The sequence below is a fragment of the Merops nubicus genome, unplaced genomic scaffold, assembly GCF_000691845.1.
Source record: "Merops nubicus isolate BGI_N331 unplaced genomic scaffold, ASM69184v1 scaffold7549, whole genome shotgun sequence".
Taxonomy (NCBI): Eukaryota; Metazoa; Chordata; class Aves; order Coraciiformes; family Meropidae; genus Merops; species Merops nubicus.
The window spans coordinates 5,026-31,864 of record NW_008630090.1 but is presented as its reverse complement, the minus strand read 5'-3'; the positions used below and the strand labels follow the sequence as shown (position 1 = coordinate 31,864).

The window sequence follows — 26,839 nt, the reverse complement described above, 5'->3', positions numbered from 1 at the left end:
AGCCTGGGAATGGGCTGGACAATCCCAGTTTTTCTCTTAAGACCTTGCTTGTAAAGTAACTTGAAAAGAGGTGGGAAAAAAAAAAAGGCAGATAAAAAAATAATAAAGGATAGGATATTGGTCAGGCTGATTGTCTAAATCTCAGCTTTAGGTACCTGTGAAGCATCCAGCAGCACGTTAATTGGTACCCCTCAGTAGATGAGGATTTGGCATCAGGTCTGCATGTAATTACAAGCCACACACAGAAGGACACAGGCAGCTAATGAACTCCTGCCAAACTCCAGCTCCGCTTCTGTGGCTTTTGAAGTTCCCTGGTCTTTCAGGGTTTTGTATAGTAAGCACTGAAAGGCATCAAATCACTCCTTTGACAACGTTTAGAAAGGGTGGGTTTGTTGAATAACCCAGTCCCTCCAAACTCCCAGCTGAGAACTAGAGCATCTATAGGAGCTTTTCTCAACGGAGCAGTAAATAGGCTGGAAAGAGAGGACACCCCCCATGAGCTGCTGAGCTCCTGCCTCGCTGATGGGAGCCAGCAGGCTCTGGTTGCCACGATGGGCTGCAAGAAAAGAAACTATTTCCATTTAAAACCCCTTCAAAACAATCCCACTGATGGTATGGGCTTTTTTCCCAAGCCTCAAAATGTTGAAAACCCCTTGTGCCAAGTGAGTTGCAGCGTGTCACAGAGGTCTGCGGTTGCACTGGTGTGATGAGAGAGGGAGTAAAAGGGTTTTTGGAGAGTTTCTGCCCTGGTTTTGTGATGCTGGATTTGGAAGTTCCCAGTGCATTTCTGCAGGTGCTTTGTAGCTGGGATAAGATTCCATCCCAAGCTGTTCTCCTCCTCTTTTCACGTCTGAGGTGACAAAGGGAGTTGTTGTGGAGGTAAAAAAAACAATTCCCATGAAAACGTGTGATTTTCAGACAAACATACCAGGAGGGTTTCATGGCAGTACCATGGTGAAGAGGAATAATGCAGCTTGGAACCAAGCCCTTCCAAAAAAAAAAAAAAAAACCAACAACCCAACAAACCAAAAAGAGGGAAACAGAAGAGCCTTTGTCAAAATTAACCTCAATAAAGAAAAAAGGGACTGCTATTCCCTTGGGCTTCTTTAACCTTTTTTCCCCAATTTATTCACACGTTCCTTGACAGTAGGGCACAGGGGGGCTGGGAAGGGAAATAGAGAGTTATCCATTTTTGATTTGAAAAAGCACAGAACACGTTGTGTCCCTTGAGTCAGTGTGAGCCAGGACTTGGCCGTTGCCTGTGCAGTTTAGACGTGGCCCAATTTATGCTGTCCCCTAAGGGAACAGGGCTATGAAATGTCACCTGGCCTTGCAGGGAGGTTTGGGCTGTGTATGGGAAAGGGGCTGTTGTGATGCTGGGTGTGACAAGGTGGACATGCCCACCACAGCTGACCCTTGTGCCTTGGCTTTTAGGGACCCAAATAACTCATAGGGTCTTTTTCAGGGGCAAACAGGTCAGTGAGCAGCGTGGGGTGGGCATCTTTGTCACTGCAGATCATGGTTTACCACTAAAGTGTCTATTCCCAGCTGCTTTCCACCAAAATAACTCAAACTTCATAGAATCATAGAATCATAGGGGTTGGAAGGGACCTCTGCAAGCAGAAGGTTTCTCCTTCACCTTTGAAGAGAAGGTTTCTCCTTTTACTTTGCCTCCACCTTGCCCTGTAAAGTCTCCCCTCCCAGTAATAGAAATTAATTTTAATTAGGAGCATGATTTTTTTTTTTTTTTGGTAGTATTGTCTGGGTACCATATAGCAATATAATATAGCAATCTCACCTGTATTATATGGTGTTATACATTAGGGTGCTACTCTATGCAGTAACAGCAGTGAAAACACAGAGAAGGGAGAAAAGAGATAATCTTACACTTTTTTTAAACCACAGGTGAATAGGCAGAGCCTTACTGAATTCTACCCGAGGGGCTACTAAGATCAAACCCCCATTGCTTGAAGGGCCTTTGGATCATTTCCACCTATGCTCACAGAGTTTTTTTTTTGCCTTTCAGCACTGTGTACCGTGCATTATATCCTGGAAACTTTACCAAATCTCGACTACCGAGGGGGAAAAGTTTCATTTCCAGTTAATCAAGGGAGTTGTGTAATACCATTTTCTCCTGGGGAACTTCCAGAAAAAAAGAAAAGAGAGGGTGGGGGGGGAGAAAGAGGGGTATTATATAAAGCAAGTATATTAAGAGGAAATAAATTATGAATTAAAAGCGATTAGTGAACTTTTAAGGAAGAGGTCAGAAGTGCCTTTTGGACTACAAACTTTTTAAGCTTTCAGTGCATGTATTCAGTTACAGAGTTATAACCCAGCCTTATTTGTGCAGGTGGCTGCTGCTTCAAATCCTAAGAAGGATTTTGCCTTTACAATAGGTACATTGACAGAGCTGGGGCAGAAAGCTCCTCACGGCAGGTTCCAGTGCTGGGATGTGGGCTCTGCTGCCTTCTGCACAGGGGCAGTTGCTCCCCAAAATGTGCTTCCTTACAGCTGGGATGCTCCAGGAAGGAGGAGAGGAAACTTGAGAAGTTCAGCAGATGATTTTATTTTTTTTTTATGAGACCTGATGTTGACTAGGTGAACATTAAAGCTTTATTTTTGCTTCAAAAGCTTTGTGCCTTTATTGAATTCGAAATAATTGAGATAATTTTATCAACTACATAGAGTTGGCTGCAGTTTTATATTTCCAGTTGTTAGGATTTGGTGTGGCTGTGCAAAGAGAAGGAGCCAGGGCTTATGTGTGGTGGTGTTTGGGGGCATTAAGTTGAGATAAGGAGTCTTTGCTTGATAATTTATGTATTAAGACAACACCTAAAGCTTCCCTGTTGAAATAGAGGTTGATGGTGTGGAGCAGATTTGTTATGAGTAAGTAGTAGTGATGCGTGCCAGTGGTACGACGTGGATGGAAGGAAGCAGCAAACTTTGGTTTAGAAGAAAGCTCCTAGATTTCCCCCAAAGAACTGGGGTGTCTTGCCCCTTTCCCACAGCACACGTGTTGCTGGGGCTGGGCAGTGGTTTGAGCCCTTCCTCGAAGGCAGAGCCTGGAAGAGTCATGGTGAGACAGAGCTCATTCCAAACCCTGCTGACCAGCAGAGTAAACCATGTTCACTTCATTTCTACTTGAAAACATCTTACTCACCACAGTGTATTTTTTCACACTATCTATTTGCCCTCAGCGTTGCAGAGTTCACAGACACATTTTTTATTTTTTTTTTGTTTTGTTTTGTTTTCCCTCTGTTCAAACTGGGTCATCCTGGGTCAGACTTGTCCTATCTGTGAGACCTTCCAAAGATGCCTCAAAAGATGCAATACGCCGTGAAAACCCCAATGTGTCAGCATTTTCTTCCTTGCTGTAGACAATGTGAAATGATGGCTTTGTTCCTTCATGTTTGACTGGAGCTGGCTCTAGATTCCCATCCATAATATCTTTTATATTTACCCTCTCCAATTTTTGCTGGTTGGCCAGTCTGGCTTAAATCATTTTACCCCACAAATGCAGAATTTTATATGCGTCTAGGTATTGTGGCTTGGATAAAACCTTTTGTTCTTATTAATGCATTTTTTAGGTATTAAAAATGTGTGCTTTAATATAAAGCTCTTTTAATACACCAGCTCATGCCAAACTCCCAGGAGGAACAACTTAACACACTTCTTAGAATTCCCTTCTCCCCTTTTGTCCTTTGTATATGGTGTTTACCTCTGGAAATAGGTAACAGGTACTCTATATAAGCAGTTCTTCTCCCAGCAAAATTAATGGCAGCACTTCTATTCCCCTGAAGCTCTTGGAACGTGGGGCTGGCACGTTGTGCTCCAGCCACATGAGGAAGTGTTTCCATCAAGGTTTTGAATCCAAAGGAATTTTCAGTGTGTAAGAATAATTTGACATTTGGTTTAAAGTATCTGTGACCAAGAGTCCTTCTGTAATAATATTCTCCCAGGATGGTTGGGTTAGTAAGGATGCTCCAGGTTGCACAGGGCTGTATTTATTTTATTGCAAAGGATGGGTGTGTCTCTGGATGGTGAGTTTGGGCAGCAGGTCTCAACCCATCATTCCTGTCGGTTCCTTTTAGAGCCATGTCTCAAATAACTCTGCAGCTTGGGGTCATCAATGTTATAGGGTTGCCCACAGAGAAAATGAATATTCTTGGTCTTTTTCTTGTTTGCTACTGCACTAGCAGGCTTGAAAAGGCATTTTGCCCAGTGTTCCTGATTTTGCAGTTCTTATTAAAAAAAAAAAAAAAACAAACAAACAGAAAACCAAAAAGGACCCAGGTAAAAAAAGTATCATCAAGGTAAAAATGAACCTGTGTCTGCCCGCTAGGAGGTCTCCTGGACTCTGTAGCAGCTGGTGGACCTTAAAATGGTAAGGTTTAAGTTGAAGTTCCTATATTTTGGCTGAAGTACAACTAATAATAATAAAGTGGACCAAAATGTCACACTTTTGATAGGAAGGACAGCACAGATTGACATAGGTAGGTGCAAAGGTTTGTGTGAACTGGATGGAAGAACTTCCAGCAAGCAGAAATGGAAGTAATATGTTGTGTTTTGTAGAAATCAACAGGACTTTTCAAACAGGTCAGACAAGAGAAATGCAACATATACTGATCCTTGTTTATAGGCTCTTCAGTACTCTAAAACAGGTACCTGTTCTACAGTAAAGTCTAGGGTTTGTTTGTGTGTTTGGAGAATTTTCTGTCCTCATGTGTCTGCGTAGCTGAGAGTAATGGAACTGTAATAGAGTTGAATGGGAATCTGTTTTGCAAACAATGATGATATATATGTTTCCAAAATACAGGCAGAGGCACAAAGCAGTCTTCTGGACTGCTGGAACCAAGGTGAAGAACAATTAAGACTGGGCGATAATAAAATAAGAAAGTTGATGGTACTCTGCTATTTTTAGTGTTAGCCTAGTTGTCTCCTGTGAATATATGAGCCACAAGTATCCAAATTCAGCCAAAAATCATTGGAAAGGAGGCTCGTGTCAGTGATGATGTCTTTTATTTTTAAGATCTTTGAAAGTCCCAACATAATGACCCAATCCCATCTGCAGTGTGTTCCTTCTTTTGCCTACCACTGGGTTGTAGATCAGGTTCCTTGAGATTATTTTTTGGATGACCAAGCTCCAGCTGGTCTTTCAGCCACCCATTTTGTTGTTTCTGGTGCAGAATCAGGCCCTATTGTGATTGGCAGAATATGCCTGATATGATGGAAATGTGGAAATACTTCTATTCTTGGTGTTATTAAGTTTTATCTGTGTGTTTCTATACATATATAACGTCAACTGGCTTCAGGAGTTGTTTGCTCTTGCAGCAGCTGCCAAGGCTGGTCTGCAGTGCCGTGATTCTTCTCTAAAAGCTGTGGAAGCCAACTTTTAAAGCCCCAGTAAAAACCTACCGTAGGCTAATCTAGTTTTTATACATTTTAAAATATGTACAAATATTGTAAACCGAATAAGGTTTATATGTACCCAAGATCAACCACTAAGTACTTCAAATAGAAAGCCCGTCTCTTGCAGGTACCCAAATATTTACAGAGTGTCTTGAATGAGGAATTAGATACCCCACTCAGCCCTGCCAAATTATTTAATGGTCTTTTTCACTTATTAAGCTAGATACCTAATCTACCAGAACCTTAAAAACACACCCAGGGCCTGGACACTGGCAGCCAAACACATCACAAAGCGCTCGTTAGAAATTACCATGGCTTTGTTGGGACAGCCAGCAACATCCCACTGACCTGCAGGGTTGAAAGAAGTAAAGATTTAGTGGGAGAAAAAAAACCCCAAACCTCCATCAAAACCAAACATTTAAAAAGACCATGCTGGTGTTGAATTTAGTGCAAAGGTGAAGGTTGGGCTGGGAGGATGAGAGCTGCATGGGTGGGTCACTGCGGAACCACCTCTTCCCCTCCCGCTCCCTCTGCGGCTTTTTCGATGGGTGGCCAAGGAAAGTTTATCCCCTTTTTAATATTTTTTTCTTTTTTTTTTTTTTTTTCCTGCCATTAAATCTGCACAAGCGTTAGCACTTGGAATCTCGGCGTCTTTGGAAAGTTATGCCCAACACAGAGCCCTTTCTTCTGCTTTTGATTTTATTCACCTTTCAAGCTGGTCAGTTAGCACTTGGGGGTTTTGCAAGGGTGGTTTTTTTTTTTTTTGTTTAGGCTTGGTGGTGGGGTTTTAGCTTTCATGCTGCCAGCCTTCCTAGGATTATGGTGTATTAATTGCCTCTTAATAAAGGCGCTGACCAAAGAAAGGGATATTTCTTCCTTGGTGCTAGATTTCCAATCCTGATTGGCTTTATTAAACGGTAAGACAAATTTAAACCTACACGAAGATATTTCAGGGGAGGGACACCAGCGGTTAGAGGTCAAAAAGTCACTTGGACTTCCTCCCAGCAAAAGCAACATCATTTTTCAACGTCCAGCCCCACGGCATCCCGCGGTGCCTCGCACAATCCGTCACTGTCCACACCTGCTCTGTGCCACTCGCAGCAGGACTGAGCCCCTTTTGGATGGGGCAGGATCAGTCCCCAAGAAATTTCTGTTATGCTGGTGGTTTGGAGCCCTGTTTGATCTCCTACAGCATAGCTGGATGAAAGCGTGTGGTCGGGGTTTCCTTGTGCTGTTATTAAAGCAAAAAATTCCCTTTATGGAAGGAAAAAACCCCTTTCCTTCACCTTGTGAAGGATGTTACTATTCAGCAAGTAATCCTGGGTCCTTTTACCTTGTTTTGCACTGGAATAAACAGATCTCTTTGCTGTTCTGCACTCCAGTTTCCTGTGCCTGTGAGATGGGGGTGACAGTATTTCTCTGGTTGCACGTTCCTATATGGATGTGCCAGGTTTGCTGCCATGCCTTAGGCTATGGTCCATGAATTGTTGTGTCATTTCTCAGCATGGAGATACCAGTTCTAAGGAGGATGTGAGGCCCTTCTAAAGTGTTACTGAAGATTTTACAGGTAATTTGTTCATGTAGGTGAGTTGTAGCCACAGACAGAGTGGCCAAATAGGACTTTTTTTGGAGAAGAGTGACCATCCCCAAAAATCAGTGTCATTTTTTACCTGGTGTATATAGCTCACTTCAGTGCAAGTCAGCATTTGATATGATTTTCAGAAATGTACCTCCTGAGGTGCTTCAATAGCTTTGTACCACAGGTAGGGGTGGGAAGTGGTGGTGGAGGTTGAAAGCTTAGCACCGTTATGGGGTCAAATAACTGCAGCCAGGGATGTGTGATCTGAATTTCTTGTTAGAACACTGAATCAGAGAGGTGGGCTGGGGCAGGGCAGTAGAGGAGGCCAGAGGTACCATCTTCATTGGTACAACTCTATGCTGCTTGCCTTCCATTTCCAAGGGTGTGTGGGCTGTAGCCCCACTTCTGAATACCTTTGCCTCTGGCAGATCTCCTAGTCTGAATAATGTCTCTGTGGTGTTTTGCTGAGGGATCCCAAAGGCATCTCTCCAGGTTTAATTTTCAGACTTCTCCCTGTAGTGTTTTTCTGCAAAACCCATTCTCTGGCTGCCTTCTGGAACTGCTACAGGCTTCTCCATGCCGGAACCATTTTTTTCCAAAAAATGGGTTGTGTGTGGCGACCTAGTCTCCTAAGACAACCCATACTCCAAGAAATAATCTTGTGGAAGGAAAGCTAACTTGGGGAAGAGTTACTGTTCACCATGGGCTGGGGTCTTCTCGCCTCTTGGTAATGACAGCTGAAAGAGCAGCTTCTCACCCAGCCCTCAAAATCAAAGGCATGTTGTGTCTTCTAAGCAATATCCGTTCAGCTCTAGAGAGCATGTTTATGTTTCTCATGTTGGAAAAAAAAAAAAGGGGGGGAGGGGGAGAGTGAACGGGGAAGGGAATCTGAGGTTACTGTTTTGCTGGAAAAATGTCAAGCCTTGATTGGCAATATCCCGCTAAACCACAAGTTTGTAGGAGAGAGAACAAAACCATTGGATTTTCTAAACTCTGCCTATGTATGTGCCCTTTAAGAAAATGTACAGCATATAGGTCAGTTAGGCTCTGATTATAGCTGTGGCAAGCACACATATAATTGAAACACGGAAATACTCCCCCATGCTGTTCCATGAATGAGGGGAAAACAAATCTTTATTATTCCTGGGTTCATATAATATATAGGAACACTATTGTCTTTTTTTTATTATTATTTATTTTTTTAAAAAAGCCAGTTTTAGCTTTCAGATGTATTTTATTGTCTGTGGGAACATGTGTTTTACAGACCTGTCATGTGAAAGCTATTAACAAGAGGAACTGGAGGAATAACAATAAGCCACGTAACTGTGGCATGTCTACTCCCTGAGTTCAGCTCTCATGCTGCTGCTTCAAGTGCACGTGAAATGGGATCGTGCCGAGCCACCTTAGCTCTTCTCCAGTTTTTCCTTGGGAAACTTAAGGATTTTTTAAGTGGCCTATTAATATCGGCTCGCTGGCATCAGAGGTGCGTTTTGGGGCCGAGCTGGCTCGGCATCAAAATGGTTAAAGAGTGGAATGAAGATCAGCTGGATTCACACGAGATGCCTGATTGTTATTTACCAAATCTGAGCTGGGCAGGAGGGTCTGAAACCTTTCCTTGATGTTTCATACGTGTGGTGGAATCTATCCTACCCTGCCAAGCACCCAGAGGCCCAGTGCTTCCAATTAACCCATTTCCAGAGTTTTTAGAGAGGATCTAAGAAAGCTGGGGAGGGACTTTTTAGGCTATCAGGCAGTGACAGGACTAGGGGGAATGGGGCAAAGCTGGAAGTGGGTAGATTCAGACTGGACGTGAGGAAGAAGTTCTTCCCCATGAGAGTGGTGAGACCCTGGAATGGGTTGCCCAGGGTGGTGGTTGAGGCCCCAAACCTGTGGGTCTTTAAGGCCAGGCTGGATGAGGCTCTAGACAGCCTGATCTAGTGGGAGGTGTCCCTGCTCATGGCAGAGGGGCTGGAACTGGGTGATCCTTGTGGTCCCTTCCAACCCTGACAGATTCTGATTCTGTTTTTGCAGAGGACTTAGTAGTGTTGGCTTAATGGTTGGGCCTGATGATCTTAAAGGTCTCTTCCAACCTAAAGGATTCTATGATCTGGAAGGTGTCCTGAATACTTGCCCTAGCTACTCCTGGGTACTTGAGATGCTTCAGGTCTGTGTGTGGTTGTCTCTGCCCACATTTTTTTCCTTTTCTTAAGACTAACAAACCCCCAAGAATCCTGGATTAGGTAAACCTGTTAACATCTAGGAAAATGAACCAAAATGGATTGCGCAAGGTGAAATACAGAAAGTGGTTCCTGTGGAGGTGGGGAACATTATTTTGATGACACTTTTTAACAACGTGGATGATATCCTTGCTAACCATATCTAGGAGATCGTGATGACTACAAATGTACCCTGGACAAATTTAGGTCAAACTCAAAAGCACCTCATTTTTTATTTATTTTTAATCTTTTTTAATTTTAGCAGGAAAAACCCTCTGATCTCTCAGACTCCTAGCTGTGTAAACAAACCCACAGATACTTAAGCAAGTTAGTGGTTGATATATTCTCCAGTGCTTGTTATAGGATCTGGGTGTGAGACTTGTTGTCTTGGCCCAAGGACAGCTTGAACCACTGTGCATTTGTTTTCCCCTCACCTGGGTTTCACTCTGCAAGTGGGAGGAGGGTTTCCTGTACCTTGTGGTTTGTGATTTACTCTGAACATGGGTTTCAGGGAATTTGGGGCTTGTTTTGGTGGGGATGTTACTCCTCTCAGTGATGGCTCCTCTCGGTGACAGGCTTAATAACAAAAGTGGATGGGGACACTGGGGGTAGGGAAGGAGAGTGTCCTGCCCATGGGAACATCACTCCAGGGCTTTCCCTCCAGGTCTGAGGCAATGCTGTATTTCTCTGAATGACTCAGAAGAATATGGAGCTACAGATATGCAGGAGTTTTGAGGTGTCCCCTCCGTAGTGTGTGTCCTAACCCATCACCCCTTGTTTTTGAGATCTGCTCCGTGCCTGGTGCAAAGGTCCAGCCTAGCTGTGCAGACACAGGTTTCCTGCACAGAGGGTTCACTAACAGCATTGAAAAACAGATTTATGTGCCTTTAATGAGATCGAAGGTGAATGGGCTCTGATGGGTGTTTAGCAGCTCTTGTAGATGGTCTGGTGTGTGCTCAGCCTCTCCTTGCATGGATGAGTCAAGGATGGGTGTCCCACAGCTACCCAAAGCACGTGGTCTTATGGCACGAGGAGGTACAAACACGCATATCAGTACAGAGAGGAGGCAGCCGCAGAAGGCTTTAAAGATGTGAAAGTGATGAGGATGGAGTGTAGCTGGGCTGACCAGGTAGGAGAAGCTGTGCTGATACTGGATCCTCCAGTGTTTGTTTGCACAGCTCAGGGCTGCCCTGCCATTGGGAGAGAAGCACCAGATTTCCTCGCAGGGCTTTTTGCAGAGGGATTGCGTTAGGGGTCCGTTACCGTAAGAGAATATTTGCCATGCACAAGGTTTAAGTGCAACCAGGCAGTGCAGACATCTGATAACCAGAACACAGGAGATGCTTTTTACCCACAAGAGCGACTTGAAAAAAAAATCCCAAATCCCAGTGCTTTTCCCTTTGGAAAGATAGTACTGTGGAAAGAAAAGCATCAGGAACGGTGCTGCGTGGTTCGCGAGGGGTTTTCTAGCTGGGTCTTTTTTATGGCAAGATACTTGTTTGCGCTGATGGGTTTGGTTATTGTCTCCCTTACTTTCCAGCCGGGTTGCCCTTCCTCATCATTGAAACAAGCACAATCCAGCCCTACCAGCGGGGCTTCTACTGCGACGACGACAGCATCAGGTACCCGCTAAAGACGATGGAGACGATCAACGACGCTGTGTTGTGTGCTGCAGGCATCCTCATTGCCATCCTTGCTGTAAGTGCTGCCTCTGAAACCTCCTCCCCTGTCCCTTGGGTGTCCCAGGTGGCTTTTTGTCCCCTTTTTATCCCATGGCACCGATGTCATGTTGTGGGTTTAACACAGCCTTGCTGGTGTGTCCATATTCTCTATCGAGGTGCGCATCTCCTCTGTGGTTGTTTGACTTCTTTGTAAGCGTGGAGCAATAAACATTTGCAAATGAAAGCTTGTAATGGGAGGAATAAGATTAATATTGAAGCCTGTAAACAGGCCCAAATCTGTTTGGGCAAGTCTGTGAGCTCCCCAAGAGTTTTTTCACCTTGCCGTTGGAGTTAAAAGTAGAAGTAAAAAGACCTGAGTGTCAGTAGGGACTTGGCATGGTTTGTCCCTATTCAAATAACTCTTGGTATTTGCCTATTTTATAAGGTTTAAAAAAAAAGGATACATCTTTTCAGCTAACCAGCGTCTGGAAAAGTTTCACAGGTTATTATTAGATTTTTAAGAGGTTGTATGTTACAGCCATTTTAAAAAGACAATTAAAACCTTCCATGGGGAGCATATTCCCAGTCCTCGCTGTAAAAAGTAGTTAAGGCACCACCTTCTCAATGCCTCCTCATTTCTCTTTTCCTGCCAGCTTTCCTAGAGCTGTGCTAGGAAACGATGGCAGGGCAAGAGCTTTATACGTGAGCCAAAAAGCTGAATTCAGGCCACAGGGCTGAGCCTCCTTGTACCAGTCTGTATCTGGTACTGGGGCAGAAGATGAGAGCTGGTTGTTGGTTAAATGCTTCCACCTGAAGACAAAATTCCCCTATGAAAAGCACCTACATTTTCCTCCTCACCTGCTGCCAGCACAGCTCAGGTGTTTTCCCAGAGATGCTGCCCTTGGTCCTTCAGCTGGGAGAGAGGGAGGTGGAGAGGTCAGGAACACTCGTCCCCCTCTTGGCCTTCATCTTTCTTCATAGGAGCAACATTATGGGCAATAGGTATTTTAGCATGGCATGGTAGTACCCCATCCCAGCTTTGCTGCTTCATGTTGTGAATATCTCCATCATTTCCTGACCAGATTCATACTCTCTTAGCAAAGTAGGTCCTGTTCCTTGTTCCTATGCCCCCTCCAAACAAGCCCAAAAGGTGCCAGACCCCCAGTTCTATAAACATGTCAGAATTTTACCCTGCAGGTGAATTACCCTCGAGTGTGGAAAAGCCATAAAAATGAAATGAGAGCCTCTCATTTTCACATTACTGCCCGAGCTATCGGCACGCCGGCTCCATGCAGAGTGTGCTTCTGATCACTAACGAGGCAGTGGCAAATACAGGAGTTGGAACAGAAACTGGAAACATAATCAGCTGCCTATGTAATCCATCAAATTTCTACCACCAAATAGCAGGTCAATTAAAAGAGAAGGAAAATCCTCAAGGAATTAGATGTTTCTGTCCCGGTTTCACCGTGCCCACAACAAATGTAACTTAATAAGGTAAATTCAAAAGCTCAGTTATTTGCTGTTAAGTGATACAAAGGGCTAACGAGGAATTGAAGCAGATTTCTTTGCTATGGCAGCACGCATGGAAAATTCAAGTCAGCCTGACCTCTTTTTTTTTTTTCAGATGTAACCCAGATACCAGAATTACTGTAGCATAATAGGAATTCCTTCCAAATCCACAAGGCACTGCCTGTGCTCCTTTCACTCGTGGCGTTTGCTTTCGGAAGTCAGGACAGTGGTTCTGAGGGCTTCCAGGGAGCTAACCTTTCAGATGGTGCAGCCAAAATTTCACTCCCTTGCTTTGCATGGCATTGTGGGCAGCCTAGCCTGGGGTAAAAGGTCCAGGTCATGTTTTAAAAGTCCTGAAGACACCCAGAGTGCTCGTTGAGTAAACGGCAGAGGTAAAGACCTTTGCTTGGATCAGGATGCAAGAGGGATATGCACTTGGTTTTAATACTGGCTCATTTCACTCTTGGCGTTTGCTTTCGGAAGTCAGGACAGTGGTTCTGAGGGCTTCCAGGGAGCTAACCTTTCAGATGGTGCAGCCAAAATTTCACTCCCTTGCTTTGCATGGCATTGTGGGCAGCCTAGCCTGGGGTAAAAGGTCCAGGTCATGTTTTAAAAGTCCTGAAGACACCCAGAGTGCTCGGGCAGAGGCAAAGACCTTTGCTTGGATCAGGATGCGAGAGGGATATGCACTTGGTCTTAATACTGATATATTTACTAACCTCAGGCAAATTTTTGTGCAGATGACCCTGGAGAGACTCGTGCCCTGGGGCTATGCACTCTCCTGACTGCTGGAAGATAGTTAATTTGATCAGCACAGAAGCCTGTTGATGGTCCCTGGGATGGCCAGGTGACGTTTCCATTCTCCTGAGCCTTTCACAGATACATCTGCTTTGGTGTCCCATGCCCCTGGACCTTGAAAACCTCTGAAAAACACCTAAGAAAATTCATTTCCTAGATGATCTAAGTTACACAGCTGGATCAGCTGGTTCTTTTGCTGTTGAAAGTGATAGGCTTCAGTGTGATTAGACACAGAGAACGTTACACCAGGGACATAAGTGATGAGAAACGCTCTAAAAGTAATTACAGGCTAATTGGATTGCTGGTGATACTTGATAATAATGATAAAATGGATACAACAATTAAAATTCCACAAAAGCCATTCATAGACAGAAAAGTTTGATATTTGCTTCTTGAGTGATCGCGTTTCTTAACTATGTGACAGTCCTCCAGGAGCTGTGCCCATCATGTAGGTACGGCAAATATCCCGTGCAGATGTCTCACCACGAGTGTGAGGCATAAGAAGAGCTTCATATCTTCAAGACTTGTTTTCTTTTCTTTTCAGGATGTCCTTTCAGTTCAGGCACATCTGTGCTGCATTAGTTTTTCCCTGTCCTGCTTTATCTGGGACAGCACTGCCAAAAAAGTTTGCCCGATTTTTAGCTTCTCATTAAGGTTGAGCCCTGGCTTTAGCTGTGCGAGGAGGGTTCGTGGCTGCCCAGCAGTGTGCTAGCAAGGGAATGAAGTCTCCAATTTACAGTCTGCTATATGTGTGCAATTACCCAGACCACCAACGGTGAGAGAGAAAATATTAATCCCCAGACTTTTGTTGGTCCCTGTTTAAAATGGTCACATGCCTTTCCCAGGATAAAATCCCTAGGGTTTACGTGGATCTGTTTGTGAGTTTGGAGTAATGGCAGATCTGCCAGTATCAGATGTCATCCTTAATTTACCTCTTCTCCCCTTGGCAAAAGCCATGAGTTTTAAGCCTTGTACTCCCTTTGTTGTTAATTTAGGGTTTTGGGAGACTGCAGACAGTAGCTCCATGTCCATCCAGGACAACCTGGAGTTGCCTCCTGCCAAAGGAGCAGGAGATGCTCCAACCTCTCACTGTGATTCTCATGCCAGTAGATTTCCTGGCTGTCAGCTTGTGCTGGAAAGTGGCCCAAACTGTAGATAAACCATGGTCTTTGGAGTCCATGAGGATTAAAGTGATGCTGAAGCTGGTTAGCTGCAGCTCCCCAGACAACTCTTTTTTTCATTAACAGTTTTCCAAGAGTAAATCTCAGCGGTGACACGTAAACCCTGAATGATGATGCAGCCACCCAAAGTCTTTGTGTGCATGCTATCAGAGCTCTCTAGCTTGGCCTTTATTTTTGTTTATTATAGTTGTATCTCTCTTTGATAAAGCCTCCTTAGCTGCAATTTCAGGTGCCTTAGGTCAACCTTAGTTTTTTTCAAGCCACAGTATGATTGAGTTCAAACAATGATACGGCTTCATCTTCTCTTAGTCTAATTGCCATAGTTTTCTAGTTTATTACTTTCCAAAGGCTGTGCCAAGCTTTTAAGGAAGGTAGGCAGGGGAGCCTCGTCTCCTGCACGCTGCTGGCAGGCTGCCGTGCCGGGAGGAATATTGCTGGCTGCTCCAGAAAGGGATTAACATAAAGGCATTTTTCCTGACAGTTAATTTTACATATCACAGTCCTCGTGACTGGAGAGAGGCAGGGACAAGGAGGTGGATTAAAAAAAACCTCCTTCCATTTATTACGTGGGTATAAAAACATTTCAAGTAATGGATAAAATCCTAAAGCTGTAAATCCAGAGCTCAAAACCTAGGTGCGTAATGTGACAGAGAACAATTTAAATCTCTTTGTGAGAGGTGAGATGTTTGGGCTTCATTTCACAGCGTGATTTTCATTAACCTTCCTTTTAAGAGTAGAGATTATGAGAAGCTGGGTTCTCTACCTCCTGACAGTGATTTATGGTGAGATTGTCAAACTCCAGCACCACTGATAGAAGAAAAATGTAATTTGCTGCCACACAATGGCAAGACCCCTTGAAATGCCCAGAAAGAGGTGGTGTTTCTGGAGGCTTTGACCAGCTTGAATTTGGTCTGGTGGTGGCAAATCTTGGGCTAGAATCCCAAGGGGCTTTCTGTCTTCCTCTGTCGTTGTATCTGTGTTTTTCAGAGAGGAAGATAAGCAGATTGTTCATTTGTTTTGCTCCAAAATCAGTTTGATATGAGGGTAGTGGATCTGGCCTCTCCTTCCCAAGTGCTCACTGATTCGTTATCTGTTTTGTGTTAAAAAAAATTTTTCCACTATGCTGGTATAGATCAGGGGTACTGTTTTGCTTCTGTAAAGACGTGGCAATGTGCCAGAATGTAGTTGGTTTTTTTTTCCTTCTTGTTTATCATTTTTTTTTCCATTAAAAAAACCATTTTGAGCACTGCAATCCTTGATAGGGAAGACGATGGAGAGCCACTGGGCTATGGGCTCTCCTTCACTGTGGAAGCAAATTCCTGGTCTGAGATGGTTGGGGCATGAAGGACCGTCTCAGCCCTGCTTTTGCCACCCCTCCCTGGTTTTGCACAGTCTTTCCTGCTCTCTAATCTCTCCGTTGTGTTTCCTTCACAGATTATAACAGGAGAGCTCTACCGCATCCACTACCTGAAGGAGAAGTCTCACTCCTTTATCCAGAACCCCTACGTGGCTGCTCTCTACAAGCAAGTGGGCTGCTTCGTTTTTGGCTGTGCCATCAGCCAGTCCTTCACAGACATTGCCAAAGTGTCCGTCGGGCGCTTGCGGCCCCATTTCCTGGAGGTTTGTGATTTGGATTTCTCCACCATCAACTGCGCAAAGGGAGTTTACATCCAAAACTACACCTGCAGGGGAAGCGACAGCAAGGTCCAGGAAGCCAGGTGAGAGCCCGTGGTGTCAAAGAGATGGGTCACCACCACCAAAGTGATGTCTCGTGCTAAATACGTCCCATGGTTTCCCTGCCAGCAATAGATGATTCAAATGCTGGTTTCTCTCTGAAAGCTGTAATTCTCTCTGCCAGAAACGGGCCGTTTCCCTTGGGAATTGTGGGATTTGGCTGGATAATATTTCTTTTCCTTTCTCTTTACTCCTGCACTATTGTTTCCCTGAGTGGTTGCTCAATGTGGGAATTCACCGTAAGAGCTGAGCTCATGGTGAGCAGCTCGAGCTGTCCCACAAGGCAGAGAAGAGGACTTCTCCTCCAAAAAGCCTCTATGCAGGCAGGGCTCCCCTTCAAGCTCCCTTTCAAACCCATCAGATGCTCAATTTTGACACTTCCAGGGGAGCATGTCACATGCCCCAATTAAACGACCAGAGAAGTCACTCACGTCTGATTTCTTGGCTGTTTCCTGGTTATTTGAGGCGAGACGATGAGTTATTGGGCTATCCTGGAAATAACTGCTGTCCCAGGAGGAGACCAGGAAGGGACAAACAATGTGAGCATCCTGTCCATCTGTTTGCTTTCTGCCTTGTGAGCAAGTGGGGTGGATAACGGGGGTTTATAACCCAAAAGATTTGGGCTTGTGGGTCCCTCTGCTTTGACACTGTTTCACTTACAGGCAAGTCAGCGTATTATGTGTAAAACTATAATCCCAAAAATTGTAATTACTTCACCCCATCTAGTGGAAGGTGTCCCTGCACGTGGCAGGGGGGTTCAGAACTAGGTGATCTGTAAGGTGCCTTCCAACACAACCCATTCTATCATTCTGTGGTTATAGTGGCTGGTTCTTAGCATTTGCTTTGTTTTGCAGGAAATCCTTCTTCTCCGGGCATGCATCCTTCTCCCTCTACACCATGCTGTATTTGGTGGTAAGTAACCTCAGTCTTGCTCAAGATGGAGCCAATTGATCCCCTGTCCCCCTTTCCCGTGGCACTGATTCACATTTGGTGGCAGTAACTGCACGATGAGTGTCTGAGATAGGGGATGGGTTGAAAAAAAAAAGAGCCTGACCAAGCCGGTGGTGGAAAAGTCCACTCCCAGCCCCCGTGGTGTTATTTGGCATGGAGACTCCCGAGATGTTAGCCGAGCTGTGCAGCTTTGACACGTAGCCAAGGCTGCCATGAAACCCAAATCCTGCTAAATCTCTGAACGACCTGTGCCATTTTGCTCACCCCACGGCGTGGTTTCCACCGGGGAGGCTTGGCGGGGAGCCGAACAGTCGCCTCGCTGGGGTGGAAAGGATGCATCACTGCAGCTCTGTTCCGGGGTGAAAGCTCCTTCCCAAAAGTGCAGGTGGAGCAGCCTGTACCCGCCTGGATCCGGAGCTGGAGGGCTGGGACTTGTTTTTCTTTGTCAGTGAGAAATGGCTCTACCCTTCCTGCGCCGGGGCTGGGGCCGGGGCGGCTGCCAAGGTGCTTCCTGCCGGGGCTGCGGGAGGCATGCCACCCACACCCAGAGTTTTGGGGGGATCAGGGCAGTGATTTCCAATTCCTGACTATGATTTTTTAAAAATTTATTATTTATTTTTTTTTAAATCGGGGGGGGGAAAGGTTTTGGAGCCCTGTCAAGATTTCCTCTCCACCTCCTGTAAGCTCAGCCTAGCAAGCCAAGAAACAGTGTGGCAGTGATAAAAATATTTAATGTGAGCTTTTATCTGTGAGCTCTGCTCCCCCCTCATCCCTTTACTATACCCTCTGAAAAGATAAGTGATAAGATATGATATAATGTAAGATAAAAACAGCTCCCTCCTGCCTTCTCAGCCCTGGATCCCCTATCCCTGTGAGCAATTTCTGTAATTTAATTAACAAACTTCCCAGACTGTTGTGGGCAGTGTATTAAATTCCTTTAGCTTTCCTCCCCTAATTTTTTTTTCTTCTCAGAAAACTTCTGAATTTCTTCAAGTAAACATTTTGGCCTTTTCCTCACAGTCATGTTACAATACAGAGCCAGCCTGGCAGTGCTTTGCAGGAGGCTCAGCGCTCTGCTGCTGCTGTTGTGGCAAAACTTTCCAAGCCCTGTTTGGAAACCATCCCTCACAGTAGCATTTATTTCTGAGGAAACTTTCAGGCTGTCAGAGAAGTCAGCCCTGAGATGCTTTTGAGCCTGGCATCCAGAAACAGGAAAAAAAAAAACCAAAAAAACCAGAAATGGTGATGGCAGGAGGTGCACTGGAGACCCCAGAACAGCAGCCTGCATGCAACATTCCCATGGGGTGCATGGAAAACCTACATGGCTTTGTTTTCAAGCTCTCTTTTACACCAATAGCTGCTGCCTGATTTTCTTTTTAACTTTGCAGCAGGCTTCAAAAGTGTCATTTAGCTCCTGCATAATGCTTGAGAGCAGGAAGCTGCCTCTGATCTATCTTTGCTGCCCTTCCCTGTCTCCTTTTGGGAGCACTTGAGCTATCAGTGCTCAGCAGCCTCTGCCCCTCTCCCCCTTGACCTGGGACAACAGGCTGCTCCACTTATCCTTTTCCATGGAGGGTTTTTGACACCTGGTCCCCTTAAGAATGATTTTGGTGTTTTTCCATGTCCCCAGACTGGGATAAGGTTAGTAGTAGGCTCTGTCTGACCAGCTGCTGTTGCCTTGTGCCTTAAAAAGTCATGGGAAGAATTATATCAAGTGTTTGGCCATAATTGAAGGGGGGAAAAAAAGGCAACTTGAGACAAGACAGTGTGATGCAGTGTGTATTAGAGGCAGGGAAACTATGATCTGAAGGGTCTTTTCCAACCTAAATGATTCTATGACCCTAATTTCTGGGAGCACTCTGTTCTCCATCACTCTAGCTCCCTGGCCACTGCCAGAGCCTGAATGAGAAACCTCACAGAAAAAGGGAAGCAGAAAATCTGTCATGTTGGAGAGGCTGATAATATCCAAAGATAATTAACAAAATAGGAAAATGAGGTTCTAATAACCCAGAGCAGTTTATTTAATGCAAAATAAACCTCCCTGTCTTGCCCAGCTCAACGCACAAGTGGAGTTTTGGAAGCCTGGTTAGAAATGTGGCATCCACCATGCTAATACCTGCAGGATTTAATCAGGAAATCATCTCAATCCAAACAAAAAGGCTGTTTTCCAGTTCCTGGGAAGCGAGGGCTGTGCTGCAGCAGGTTGCTGCCAGTGCTTTGGGTATCAGGAGTTTGGCAGGAGCAGTTGCAGAACGGGGATATTTGTAGGGCTGAGCACACGCTGCAGAGGCTTGAATGCATTCCCTATTGAACAATACTTCATATTTTGAAGGATAAGTCACTTCCTGTCTTTCCTGGCATTCCCTGGCTTCACTCTTGGAACCCATTCTGATTATAGTGCTTTCAAGTTTGCCTCACCTGATGGAGACGGGTGCCGGAAAGCTTTAGTGTGTCTATTAAAAGATACTTGGATTCCAAAAGGTGCTTGGATTCCCACGCATCCCACAGGGCTTCACCTGCACCATGGGGCTAGGTTTGCCCAGGTATTTGGTGGCCAGTGGATGGGTGACCACGGCTTCCCCATCACACCATCAGTGACCTGTGGTGTCCATCAAGGAGAAGCAGTTTGGGCTCCCTGTAGGAAAACACGGATAGATGCCAAGCCCTGGAGAGCTTTAGGGGAAAGGTCCTAGGGCAGGGGGCTTACGACACAGTAAAATCTCCTGGGATTTAGTTCTCAACATTGAGACTTCAGGACTAAGTTCCTTACAGCCTTCTCGCCACCAAGAATAATCAATTAACATCAGGGCTTTGTATAAAAAAATTTAAAAGGGGAAATTACGCTCGGGTAATCCTCTTTGTCTGAATTTTCCTTGCTTTGTTCCTCCTTGGCTGAGTGAGCCTGTAATACGTATTTATAGCTGGTGGAGGAAAGGGGGGGTTTGTAACAGCTCATTCCACGTCGCCGTCTGGACCTGACCCACACCTCTTGGTTTGGGTTTGCTGGATGTGAGGAGTCTTTGCAGAGAGCAATGGGGGCTTTCTGCTCCCCTCAAGCACACGAGACCACAATGCTTATTTCTTTTTTCAGCATGAAGTTGCCTGAAATCACAGCCAACAACCACATACGGGATGCAGAAAAGCTAAATTAATATCAAAAAAGCTAAATTAATAGCAGAAAAACTAAATGAATATCCCTCAGCCATGCTGGCTGATTTGGGATGAAATGGGAGTAAAACAGGGCAGCTTGTGGGTTTAATGTGCTTTGGTGGGTGAGGCTGAAGACTTCAGAATGAGTTTTAGTGTGTTCTACTCATTTTAGATGAAAAATTAGAGATGTTGCTGGTTTTGTGTGTTTGAGGGAGTGTGAAGCTTTGCGTTGGGTTTTCTGGCCGAAGGGTGGAGGAAGTCCCAGTGCCCATGTGAAGGAAATTCTGTGGTGCTGCTGGACATGGAGTCAACTTTAGTTTTGACCTAAGTAGGTGAATAAACTGGAATTACAGCAGAGGTTAGGGCCAAGGTGTGAACTGTGTTGCTGAGCTGGTGGGGATATTCCTGAAGGGATGGGAGGATGCTGTGAGCTCAGCAAAGGCAGGGAAGAGGCAAAGAGCGTATGCCTTTGGTGCTGGGAGGTCTTTGACCTTCTCCTGTCCTTGTCCCCTGTCCATCTTGGTGCTAAAAGCTGAATTTTGCAGTTCCCCATCCTCCAGCTGGCTTTTCCCAGCCAGGGCAGCGTGTTACAGTGGGATGAGTTTGGATTTGAGAGGGTTTGGGTTCCATACTGCTTTAGGTGCCATTCTGTTTGCAGATGGGACTGGAGATAGGGTGACTTCAGGTCACACAGTCAGAAACAAGACCAGCCATTTCCCAGAAGGAAAGAGCTGTGACTAAGGGATGCGGTTGATGGAGTTGAGCCTTGTGGTGGGGAGAGTGTGAACAGGGCAGGATTTCTGGGTGCAGAAAGCCCCAGGAGCTGGAGGTGATGTTTTTAGCCCGTGTCCCCTGCCAGCTCCTCCTTGCTGGGCTTGCTCAGAGGTTGTGTGTGTGGCCGTGGGCTGCCCCCACCAGCACTGTGGAAGTCCCCTGGCAGAAGATCCATGTGACGTCCTTCAAGCCATCTGCTTTGTGGTAACTCAGCCTCTGCCAGGAGACAGTGGGTAGGAGCTCCAAAGAACTCCTCCTTGGTGATCCCATTTCATTCCATCCGCCCTTGCTCCTGTTAATGCTCCTCTTGACTTTTGCTGCCCTGTGATAGTCTGTGGTGGCACTAACCCCAGTTGTGATCCTTCATCCCTTCCCAGGAAGGGCTCCATCCAGCCCCACATCCTAACACTCTAGCAGACAGCACTTCAGATTTACTCCCAGCTTTCAAAAAAACCTTTGAAAGCAGATTTTCAGATAAATCACCAGGAATTTCCCATTTTTTACTTAGAGTGCCAATTTCTGGTTTAGGGAAGTTCTGATCCTTTCAGCCCCCAAGCTCCCCTTTCACTTTTTGACTTTCTCTTATTAACTAGGTTTTTCTTTCGTATTGAGAGCAGAGGCAAAGCTTGGAGAACCCCAAGGCTTGTGGCTAAAGTATTTAGGGGTTCCTCAGCACCCTGGTGTCTGAGCACAGTTTTCAATGTACTGCATGCTCATGATATGCCTGTGGAATATGAAAAGTGCTTTTATCCTCTTTTTTTTTATCCTTTTAACCAGCAATTTTCCCAAAACTTCTATTGCAGCAGTAAAAGGAGCTCAGCTGAGATCCTTGTGCTGATAAGTGTGGTGTCTTTTCGAGGGCCAAACAGAGCTGTGATTTGGAAGGAGTGGAGTAGTAGGCAGAAAAGTTCATTTTTTAATCACTTCAGCCCCCAAAGTGCCTGCTTTGTGTGTTCAAGCTCAGAGTTAGCTTTTTGTTGCTACTATTGAATTGCTACTTTTCTTCCTCACCTATAGATGACCTTCCAACCCAAACCATCCTGTGGTTCTATTTAGTCTGAGCTTGTGGGATGGAATGAATTGAGGGGGTGACAGAGCTGTGCAAAAGGGGCAAATCTCAGCTTACCCAGCAGCAAATTCCTTTCTTAAGGGGTTTGGCATGACAGGGTCTCAAGACTAAAGTAAGATGTTAGGTTTCAAGTCTTCCTGGTAGAACTAAGAGTAGTAGTTTATAAGATACAACAATCAGAACCCTTCCAGTATCTAAAGGGGCCTACAAGAAAGCTGGGGAGGGACTTCTTACAGAGGCTTGTAGTGATAGGACAAGGGCTCAGACTGGAACAGGGTAGACTTAGGTTAGAAATTAGGAAGATGTTCTTCACTATGAGGGTTGTAAGACATTGAAGCAGGTTGCCCAGAGAAGTTGTGGATGCTTCATCACTGGAAGTGTTCAAGGCAGGGATGGATGGGGCTTTGAGCAACCTGGTCTAGTGGGAGGTGTCCGTGCTCATGGCAGAGGGGTTGGAACTAGATGATCTTTAAGGTTCCTTCCAACCCAAACTATTCTATGATAAATTTGCTCTGCAACAACACACTTGAACCTGAGTTTTGTGCTGTCACATGAACTGGGCTCAGACTCTGGAACGTAAAAATAATCTTGAGCCTAAACCATGTCAATAGAATCATACTTTTATGTCTTTTGTGTGCTTTAAAATATTACTCTCCACAGATGCTGGTTTTTTTTGAGGGACATTTTCTCTATACTGAAATGCTGTATTTAAAGATATCAGGGACCCCAGCTCTACCACCACCTTCCCTGAACACTTCCCAGGAGTATCCTGCCTGCAGAGTTTATGTTCAGTGACAGACCACCGGGTGCCCAAATACCATGGCAGTGAAAATTCAGCCAGCCTAAGCATTGCCAGCCAAAAATGCAGTTCCCTGCTAATGAAGCCCATAGGTATTCTCTTGCAGGATGAAGTGCCTGCTGCTAAATCACTGCAAGTAACTGAGCAGGATGAGGTTGTGCTTTTGTACAGCTCCAGCTTTCCAGCTCAGCAGGGGCTGCATTTTACCAAGGAAGTGGGAAAGCACCTCCTTGTTCATGGTGGGCTTTTTTTGGTTTTGGGGTATTTTTTTAGGTCTTTCTAGGCAGAACACGCCTCCTAATTATGATATATTGATTGTTGACTCATTTTTCTCCTGAGCATAGAAATTATCAACGCAAACCAGACCATTCACTGGGCTACAAGAGGGTGGGTTTGCTATGGGGACCTGGAGTTGTGACTTGTCCTGCACACATGTTGCATGGTGTGGGGTGTGTGCCACGGTGTCGTGGCTCCGTTCCCAGGCTCGGGTTGGTTTGCAGATATATTCCCCAGAATCATAATGTGTGCCAAGCTTTTTTGGTACTGCTCTCTTCCATGTTAATTGGCTAACAATTTGGATAATTTGGAGCATCTGCTCCATTCAAAGGACATGATGTTTCATTTCCTCTAAAGAGCTCCGTGTGCGTTCGTTCCAAAAAGGGCTAAATGTAATATTTATGCAACAGCCAAACATCCTAAATTGGCCGAAATGATGCTTCCCTCTTATCAGCTTTCCAATTAATTCTGCTTTTATAGGTAAATGGTGTAATTAAGTTATTTGTGGTTTCAGGGAGCCCGGCAAGAGCTTCGTTCCCTTTTAGATCAAGGCGGTGTAAACTGCTCAGAGTGTGTAAAAGGGATCGTAAATGGGTATTAAACCCTTCTCCAAGCCTCTGATGTTGCACAGTCCCACGGAGCACGCTGGCTCTGACTTCCAGCACTTCCTTTAAGGAACAAGCAGAAAACACTGGCTGCGGCTGAGCCCACAGGGAGGGGATTCGAGCTGTGGGAGCCGAGCAGCATTTTCCAGGCGCTTTTGCACTCTTGAAGCCACGGAGTGCCTCTCTCCTCCCCAAACCTGAAGGCTGCTGCGGTGTCCCCCCTTCCCTCAGCCTTCCTCCCCACGCCGCGCTCCTCCGTGGGCAGCGGGCTGCCCTTTTCCTGCCCTTTTCCTGCCCTCTCTTCCCACCCAGCTTCCCGGTTCCCACAGGAACCAGCCCTGCCCGCCAGGCGAAACGGAAACGAGCCCGAGATAGTCACGGGGGGAGACGCACGACGTCCGTTTGACGTCACCTCACCTTCGTCTCCTTGGCTCGATCCTGGGCCTGGCTTTTCCCACCCTGGATGGGAGGCACTTCCCGTGCCCTGTGGGGTGGTGGCTGCTCCCTGCACCCCTGGGAAGCTCCACGGTGAGGTTCGGTGCCATTTTGCATCTAAAATTGGCCATCTCCGATGCATTTGGCACCCGCATTGTCAGCGGTTGTGGCTGTGTCTGGAAATCATAGAATCATAGAATCATAGGGGTTGGAAGGGACCTCGAAAGATCATCTAGTCCAACCCCCCTGCCAGAGCAGGATCACCTAGAGTACATCACACAGGAAGGCGTCCAGGCGGGTTTTGAATGACTCCAGTGAAGGAGACTCCACAACCTCTCGGGGCAGCCTGTTCCAGTGTTCCGGCACCCTCACAGGAAAAAAATTTTTCCTGATATTCACCTTGAACCTCCTATGCTCCAATTTGCACCCATTACCCCTTGTCCTATCATAGGTCATCACTGAAAAAAGCTTAATTCCATCTTCCTGACACTCACCCTTTACATATTTGTAAACATTGATGAGGTCACCCCTCAGTCTCCTTTTCTCCAGGCTAAAGAGACCCAGCTCCCTCAGCCTTTCCTCATAAGGGAGATGCTCCACTCCCCTAATCATCTTTGTAGCCCTATCTGCTGGCTCTGGAGGTGTAACACGCTGCGTTGGTTCCTGGTTTTCCTCTGAGAGATGCCCCAAATCTAGGACCTTCCTTCTGTTCTGTATGAAATAGTGGTGAGGAGGGATTTCCTTAGGTGGCCTAACAGGGTGTTGTGTGGAAGCTGAGGTGGGGCTGTAGTGTAGGCTGGAATGCAAAGGGGTCCCTAGCCCCTTCTCCTGGCTCTCAAAGGAAGGGTTGTACCCATCCACCTCTACCTGCGTCACCTCCATGGGTTAAAATCCCTCCAGCTCCATTCCCCTCTGTGTGATGGAGGTCACACACCTGCAGTGAGCATCTTTCTTTGACAACACCCCCTCCCTGAGCCACAGGGCTGCAGGTGCCCCACAGCCCAGCCCCATCGAGCTGGTTGCTGCCACGCGTGCCTGTTTTGGGCACAGCTCCTCCTTTGCTGCCCTGGAATTAACGCAACCTTCTTGTCTTCCTCTCTTCCTTGCAGTTTTATCTGCAGGCCAGATTCACGTGGAAGGGAGCCCGCCTGCTCAGGCCCCTGCTGCAGTTCACCCTCATCATGATGGCATTTTACACCGGCCTGTCCCGCGTGTCGGACCACAAGCACCACCCCACCGACGTGCTGGCGGGCTTTGCACAGGGAGCCCTGGTGGCTTACTGTGTGGTGAGTACAGCCAACCTTCTGTGGAATAGCAGTGGGGATCCTGGGGGAACAGTGGGAACCAGCCCATGCTGATGTGAGCTCATGGAACCATCCCGTCACAGCCTGGGATGTGCTCTGGGGACTTGGTCTGGTGTCCTCCAGGTGGAACATGGCTCACGTGGAGCATCCTACCAGCCTGACAATGGGCACCCAGCAAAGGAGGGTGAGCCTGCTGGCACTTTGCCCTCCCTGTGAGCAAACACTGCTGCTATGCTGGAGGGAAGAAGTAATTCCTCTTCTCTCCCACCCAGATGAACTCCGTATTCAGCAAAAAATGCAGCAACTGAGGGGTTTCCCCATTAGGCTTGATCTCCTGGGTAAAGAGCTCCTTCACCCAAGCAGCTCAGGGTGCTGGAAAGTCATTCAAACAAGGGAGAGTATTTCCCTCTAGGCCAGCAGCATTTGCTTTTCCAGGGTAAGGAGCATGGACTCATTTCAAGCCTTTCCTCCATGACCCAAGTGGGGAGCCTGGGTTGGTTGGGGTGATGGCTTTTCCCTGCACAATTCAGCCCAAAGCCATCCTGTGGGGAGCTGGTGCCTGTCCAGCAAGGTGAGGCAGGGTGCCTCGTTTTGAGGTGGGGGGGTTGTAATGCAGCGAAAGGACTCGTGAGAAAATGTCCAACAAAAAGCCATGCCTGCTTGTCATCGGCTGCTGGGCTCGTTCTCATGCAGTTTGCTTTCCAAAGGGTGACCTGATTGCACAGCCCCATGACTCCAAGTGACACATGTAGAGGTTTAGAGTAGGCAGGGTGGGGGACACCGGGTCGAGTGCCTGCCTCGCTTAGAAACAAAGGGGCTAGGGGTTATGATTCTTCCTGTGCCTGTACCAAGGCCTGCAAGCAAGATTTTAACAGCTTACCACTGTCTTGGGGCGTTTATTTATTAATTTTCACTGATCTAAAAGTAAAACAGCCCTGGAGGCAAGAAATAGAGTTTGCTAATGTTATATTTTTGCAAGGAGAGAAAATAGATTATTTACGTACTTTCCACTCCTTGACAATATTCCAGAGCCAAGACAGAAATGTCATTGTCGAGAAGTTTTTATGAAGGATTATTAACTCTCTGAGCAGTAGTTGTTGAGTTTTGCCATCGCCTGATGCCAATGTCCCCTGTGGGGCCAGGGGGGAAACTGTAGACATGTGTGTGTGCAGACACGTGCTGCTGCTACTGCAAAGCCTGCCCACAGCACCAGCCTTACAGGGCCATTTGTATCGTGGCTTTTTGCTGAGACACCAAGTGCACGTCGCCAGGCAGCTTTCCAAGAGGATATTTACCTCTCTGGGTGCCTTTCTGCTAGAGAGGTGGGATAACAGCAATACAGAGAGAGGGAGCAGGGATCCATCCCTGGATCCAGGCAGCGGTTTCCGA

The 26,839-nt window shown here is 46.2% G+C and overlaps 1 protein-coding gene across 1 annotated transcript in view; it reads left to right on the top strand.

Moving 5' to 3' along the window:
• Positions 1-10,695: 10,695 nt before the first annotated feature.
• The window catches only part of PPAP2B (phosphatidic acid phosphatase type 2B), a gene marked incomplete at its 5' end in the record, with an annotated part of 19,846 nt that continues 3,702 nt past the window's right edge, over positions 10,696-26,839 (top strand). Inside the window, 4 exons of the mRNA XM_008947154.1 lie at positions 10,696-10,902; positions 15,788-16,071; positions 16,942-16,999; positions 25,256-25,432. Coding sequence (XP_008945402.1) covers positions 10,696-10,902; positions 15,788-16,071; positions 16,942-16,999; positions 25,256-25,432 — 726 coding nt within the window. The remainder of the gene's footprint in view (positions 10,903-15,787; positions 16,072-16,941; positions 17,000-25,255; positions 25,433-26,839) is intronic.